This window comes from Mercurialis annua, linkage group LG1-X (assembly GCF_937616625.2).
Source record: "Mercurialis annua linkage group LG1-X, ddMerAnnu1.2, whole genome shotgun sequence".
NCBI lineage: Eukaryota > Viridiplantae > Streptophyta > Magnoliopsida > Malpighiales > Euphorbiaceae > Mercurialis > Mercurialis annua.
In genome coordinates, this window is record NC_065570.1 from 65,178,527 (window position 1) to 65,185,168 (window position 6,642).

Here is a 6,642-nt window from a genome sequence, read left to right on the forward strand (position 1 = left end):
TTATTTTTAAATACTCTAATCATTTATAAATTATATAAAATTATTTTATTTATATTAAAACAACTAACAAATTTTTTAAATAAATTTCAACTAAATATTGTTTTTTATAAAAAAAATAATTATTAATATTTTTATTAAATAATATATGATATAATATATTCATAATTTAATAAATAAAATAAAAATTATGTCCTTTATAGTCATTTTATATATAAATAATTATAACTAATTGAATTTCACCAAACACTCGTGGTCTATCAGCTATCAGCTATCAGTAACAGCTAACAGCCACCAGCTATAAGAAACTGTTCAACCAAAGAGGCTTTTCATCTAAACTTTATTCAATCCAAACCGTAGCTTAATTTAATTATAAGTAAAACAAAATCTAGAGGAAAGATCACATCCATGCAGCCTGACGTTCAGTTGACTCCCAGCAATAAAGCATTAATAAATTCCCATTCATTATTTTAATCCTTTTAATTAATTTTTTCTTTTTATATTTTTAAAACAACATAATAAATAAATACTTAGTTGAAATTACTAATATGTCCTTCATCACTCGCTTTTACTCTAGTCTTCTCTTTCACTTCCGTCTTCTTCTTCCCCCTTTCTCTCTCCAATCCAAACAAAACAACAAAACCCTAAAACTAAAAAAAATTGATCCGACCGGAGACCCGATTTCGAAGGTCCAACCCGATCCATTTCTCCATTGAAGCTAAGTCAAGTAAACTTGTAAAATTGGAGAGGGATATATAAGTTAAAAAAAATGTATAAGAACCAGCTGCAAGAGCTGGCGCAGAGAAGCTGCTTTAACTTGCCGTCATATACATGCATAAGAGAAGGACCTGATCACGCTCCAAGATTTAAAGCTACCGTCAACTTTAACGGCGAGATCTTCGAATGTCCTCAATACTGTTCTACTCTCCGTCAAGCTGAACACTCCGCCGCCGAAGTCGCTCTCTTCTCCCTCTCCAATCGCGGTCCTTCTCACTCCCTCGCCGCTCGCATTCTCGTATGTTAGCCTAATTTTTTACTCTTCTTTTTCTACTAATTCATCGCATTTGACTCTGTTTATGTTAAATCTTGATGTGTAATTAATTGCATTAATAAATAAATAAATTCAAACATTTTCTAGTTCTTGCTAACTTACGCCGTGAGCGTTACTTTTCTTTTTGTGTTTGTTATGGTTACTCGCGCACGCATAATATTTGTTGCTTTCTTTAACGGCAGAATTCGCCTTTTGAATTTACCGAAATGCCCCTACCTCTGTAACTTTGTCTTTGATTGCCGTGCCGTGCGCGGTGTGTGCTGTTCTGTCCTTTTAGGAAATAAATGTTTTTTTAAGTTGGAGGTGGTGCTAACGTGCGCCGCTGCAGGTTTTAATTGCGTTGTCCTGCGCGACGCAGCGTTTTCGATGATCGCCGGCGTGCTCATTTCTTTTTAATTAGTTTAAAAAAAGTATGCCCATAAAACTGCGGGAAGGGTGGGAAGCTTCTGTGATGTGTGGTTTTTGTTTAGAGAACGGAGGGTATTTTGGTCACTATTTAAAAAAAAACGAGTATTCTAATAGTACTTGGTTTATTTCTGTGTTGTTTGTTGACCCTGATTGGTTGCTGAGAAAACGGAAGAAAATAAAAGAATCTGAATTGTTCTATTTATCTCTTAGCTACGTGTTTTCTTTGTAAATTTTTTATTAAAGAAAATGGTAATTTGGTTCTAACTAAAAATTGTTTGTGATATTAATTCCTATGTGGTAAAAGATTTAGGTAGAACTTGTGATATCATAAATATTTGTATAAGCTTTATCAAATGCGTGAAATCTGGATTGTATTTATTTATACATATCTAGATGCATAATAATATCAGGGAGTCAGTAGAGGCAGGCAATAATATGCACCAAGAGAGTTAATATCTTCATGTGCTAATCCTTTTCGACTCATCTGTACAATACTAGTATATCACTTCATTGATTTCAAAATGCATCTATTGAATTCAAGGGAGTTAATATCTTCATGTGCTAATCCTTTTGTGAGCATGGGATTATGATCAAATCTTTTTAAGGACTTTTGGTGCCATCTACTTATCATAAAGATTACTCACTGTGTAGTTGGCAGAATTCTCTTAGCTGATTGGGCTGCCGCATTCCTTATTATCTTCATTTTCTTGCACTTTCTAATTGCAATCCTATCAGATATTCAATCTTTTAGTCATTATCCATTAGGAATGGTTTGCTGGTGATTTTCTATAAGACCAAAATGATGGAATTCAGATATACTGATGGTTAAATAAGGTTTCTATAGGTCACATATAGCGTTTATAAGTTGTTTAAAAACAAAGAAACCCAGCAGTAAAGTAAATTGAGTTACTTTTACCCTGCTCAGGTGCTTGAAATTCTTAATTGCAGCCAGCCTACCCATTTGCCCACATTGTGAAAAAAAAATTATTTAGCTTAATTATTTGTTGGTTGGGAAAGGCCTCAAGCTAGTATATGCCCAGGACTTTTGAGCTTTTTTTTCAATCAACTGGTGGCTACAACACCTGTCCAAGCCATTAGCTTATTAGCCCATGCTACTAAGTACATCCTATACTCCTGAAAAGCTCTTAACATATTGTATGAGTGGTTAATTTGATTAAAGAGCTGTAAACTGTTTATCATGCGAGTATGGCTGTGCCGGTCTTCATGTTGCAAAGCTTGCAGTTGTTTGAAATTGGACACACTGCCATGAAAAAAGCAGATCGCTATTGGTGGGTGCAGATTAGGCTTTTTGCTTAATTGGGTTTAATTAAACTTCAATCTGTTCTAGGTAATTCCCATAAGCCTTATTACTTTGAAGGTTAATTTTCAGAAATGGTCTTGAAGACAGGATTATATTCTGTGAAAGACTTCATCATCCACTATCCAGAACCTAGGTTGTATGGAAAGAAAACACTAAACCCTGAAAATGGTAACAGAGAAACCGTGTTTTTGAAATTTTCAATGTTATAAAAGAATTTTGTTTTTGAAATAGAGAATTTCTAAAATGTTTCCAAAACAAGAAGACTCGAATGAAGTTTCCTTGCATCTTAGTTCAGAATTGGTAGAACTTCAGATTTTTATTGCTGCTGAAATGAGTTTTTACTTTCGCTTGGTTATTGAAGCTGCTATTATCTGATTGCTTTACAACTTCACAGCGGTTTATGTACTTTATCTCACATTTATGTTTGGTTTATGCAGCATATGCTACATGCTGAATTTCCACCCTCAATTGGCTTTTTTGATACTTACCGATACAATTTTTTTTTCATGAAAAAATATAGTGTCTTTAGAATGTTAAAAAAAGACATTTCCTCCAGACATTAATGTCCTGACTGTTCCTTGTGAATCCTCAATCCTATGTTATTTTGGTGTAGAAAATAAACATAAATACAGCTATTATCCTTAATTTGCTAATTTCATGGTTTAATGAAGATAAGTTTCTATGTTGTCAGGATGAAACTGGGGTATACAAGAACCTTCTACAGGAAATTGCACAAAGAGTTGCTGCTCCATTGCCACAGTATAAAACATTCAGGTCAGGTTTGGGGCACCAGCCTGTTTTTACTGGGGTTGTAGAATTGGCTGGAATTACTTTCACAGGTGAACCCGCCAAGAATAAGAAACAAGCCGAGAAGAATGCAGCTATGGCAGCTTGGTCATCTCTAAAGCAATGTGAGTTTCCTGTCAACTTGTTCATCCTTAAAAAACTGCTACGAATGTCTGTATTCTAAGTTGTGATACTTTCATCCTTAAAAAACTGCTACGAATGTCTGTATTCTAAGTTGTGTTGTGATACTTTCATCAAACATGTGTTTCTTATTAAACTGCAAATGACTGTTAAATAATTTTTATGTAATACCCTCGAGAAAATACATTAGCTGAGAAAATACATAAGCTGAGAAAATACTCAAGTGCCCAATTTTAAACGGTTGGGTTTGCACCGAAACTTGAATAAAAAAATTCTATGTAAAACCGATTTTTTATAAAATCAAACCAAAACAGAACCAAATTTGTCGGTTTAGTTATTTTTTTTGGTTTGGTTTTTGCACTCTCTTAGTATGACCCAATCATAAGATCTGTACTAATGGGTGTTCCACGGTTGTGCTAATTATGATTTTGAATTGCAATTTGCTACTTGGTATTTTGCACATAAGTTTATGTATTATTTTTTTGTCAAGGCTGCTGAGTCTGTATATTGTCTTTTAAAGTTATCAATAGCTGCTCTTTAACTATTATAGGCAATGTTTCCTTGTTGCTACTTGTAATGCATGTAACACAACTGGTGTTGTAAATTATCTGAATGTATCTTTCTGTTTCTTTTCTTTTCTTGGCCAGTGGCAAAAGAAGATGCGAGTTCTTCATCTGTACCAGAAAACAATGATGAATTAGAACAAATAACAATAGCCCGGGCCTTGTTGAATTACCGTCGGAAGGAGAAGATGATAATAGCAAATTCTCCCAATTCCCCTATACCGTTTTCTAGAAAGTTCCAAATGCATAGCCCTAGGCCAACAAGTCCACAGCCTGCACCTGCTACTACATCTAAAATCCTCCCCTTTATTTGCTCAAGAACAACTCGAAATAGACCTACCTCAACAACAATACCTGATAGATCTATGCCAGCCAAACCAACATCAACCACCACTAACGAGAGAATTTTGCCGCCGCCACAACAACCTCCACTAGACCTTTGGGCATCTCATGCTCAGAAATTCCCTGCAGTAGGAGCAGCTCCTTACGTCCCTATCCGACAATTTAGCGCACATTGCCATGGCATGGCTCAACCCGTTAGAATAAGAAGTGTAACGCCTGTATTTGCCGCACCGCAACGTCAGCCACCGTCAATACCTCCTCAGGTGATGCGAGGACTACCTCAACAACCTCCACCGGTCACCATTAGGCAAACGTGTCCGGTATATGCAGCTCCACTATCAGTTCCGAAAGAAGATTCTGTAAATGTTCGAAAAGATAGTCTTAGTGTTGGAAAAGAAGATTCTCCTACCATTCGAAAAGAGCAGCCAGCTGTTCTGGAAGATCCTCCGACTGTTGAAGGAGATATTCCAGCTGCTCGGGAAGTAGATTCTCCGACTTCGAAGGCTGTTCAAGAAGATAATGTGGTGGTTAAAGTAGAAGAGTCTGTAAGCATTACGGAAGAAGATCAACCAATTTCTGTTCCTGTTGCCGATCCAATTAAATCTGCAGCTCAACTAGTAGAAACCGGGAGCTCAAGTAAAACAAATTTACTAGAATCGGGGATGATACAGATCTTGGAACGACTCGGAATCTGAAAATGGCTGGGATCATAGTTGGGCGTGATGAGTTTTATGCTCGACTCACTTTTGTTTCAGTGTCATGTCTCAACTTTATTATGAGTGTTCCCATTTCATCCTTTTTTTTACTGCTTCTCATTTTGTTTTCTTAGAAGTTACATTTACTGCAGGCAGGTTAAAATTAGCAAGGGCAGTGCCTAATCTTTTTAAATTCAGGAGTTATGCCTATATTAGCATGGTGTAGATTGATGTTGCAGATTTATGGGCTACAAAAAAGATTGATGTTGCAGATGTTTTTGTTTAAACTGAGTTTAGGGCCTTAGTTTGATTAGTGGCAAGTAAATTTTCCTGAAGTTTTGATCATCTCAATTTATAATATGTGTTTGTCTTTTGCCTGAGATACGAATGATTTCCAATTTCATTAGGAAATTTCTAGTTTAGATTCCGATTAGAATCATAATCATATGAACGAACTCAATAAATTTTTTTATGTCCGGAAGATGATGAAATTTGGTTACAAGAGTCTCAAATTTAATTATATAATTGAACTTATATTACAATAACACGACTTTTTAACAACACTAGTGTCGCTTTACGTGTTTCACACGTGGCCCGTAATGTGACTCATCAAATTATCAAATAAAATTGAAATAATAGTTAATTTGGAATAGTTTATCTTATTAAATACTCTAAATGTCTGTTTTAATCTTTCAAAAAAATTAATTGATACTCAAATTTTATAATTATAGAAAATTTTAATAGAAAATATAATGTAAAAATTAAAATAGTAGTTCATTGAAATAGTTTATCTTATTTAGAATTCTTTACGAGTAAAAAAATAATTAAAATAGTAATCATTAGATAGTTAAAGTAGTACATTTTAATTAGTACTCTATACAATTATTTTAACATAATAGTTTATTTTAAGTAGTACTCTAATTTATCTTAACATAGTAGTTTATTTTAAGTAGTACTCTAATTTTAATGACTATCTTAATAGTTTTCAATTAATAATTAAATTTTATAAGTGAAAAGAACAATAACGTATAAGTGAAAAGAACAATATTTTAAACTTTTTTCTTAATGAAAAGAGGTTAATTTAGTGCCTCGGGGTAGAGGTGAAACATAAATACATACGTCAGGGTATAAATGAATTTTTTCCTAGGTCAGGGTATAAACGAAAAAAAAGTTCAAGGTGAGTAGTTTTTAAGTAATTAAGCCCCAAAAATAAAGGGAAACTTGAACCCCGATGTTGGTTATTATCGTCAATTAGAAAAGGGTTATCTTTTTAATGAACGAAGGATCACTTTACTCCCTCAACTTGGCACAAAATATCAAAAACGTCCAAATTAACAA

The 6,642-nt window shown here is 34.1% G+C and overlaps 1 protein-coding gene across 1 annotated transcript; it reads left to right on the forward strand.

Moving 5' to 3' along the window:
• The first annotated feature begins 572 nt into the window (after nt 1-572).
• LOC126664475 (double-stranded RNA-binding protein 2) lies at nt 573-5,639 on the forward strand. Its single transcript, XM_050356869.2, has 3 exons — nt 573-1,012; nt 3,469-3,688; nt 4,352-5,639. The coding sequence occupies exons 1-3, from the start codon at nt 767-769 to the stop codon at nt 5,302-5,304; spliced, it is 1,419 nt and encodes a 472-aa protein (XP_050212826.1). The 5' UTR covers nt 573-766; the 3' UTR covers nt 5,305-5,639.
• Nucleotides 5,640-6,642: the final 1,003 nt, after the last annotated feature.

Coding starts and splice junctions, on each gene's coding strand:
- LOC126664475 (XM_050356869.2), top strand. CDS start 767: ATGTATAAGAACCAGCTGCAAGAGCTGGCGCAGAGAAGCTGCTTTAAC. Junction 1,013..3,468: donor CCCTCGCCGCTCGCATTCTC/GTATGTTAGCCT, acceptor CTATGTTGTCAG/GATGAAACTGGGGTATACAA. Junction 3,689..4,351: donor TTGGTCATCTCTAAAGCAAT/GTGAGTTTCCTG, acceptor TTTCTTGGCCAG/TGGCAAAAGAAGATGCGAGT.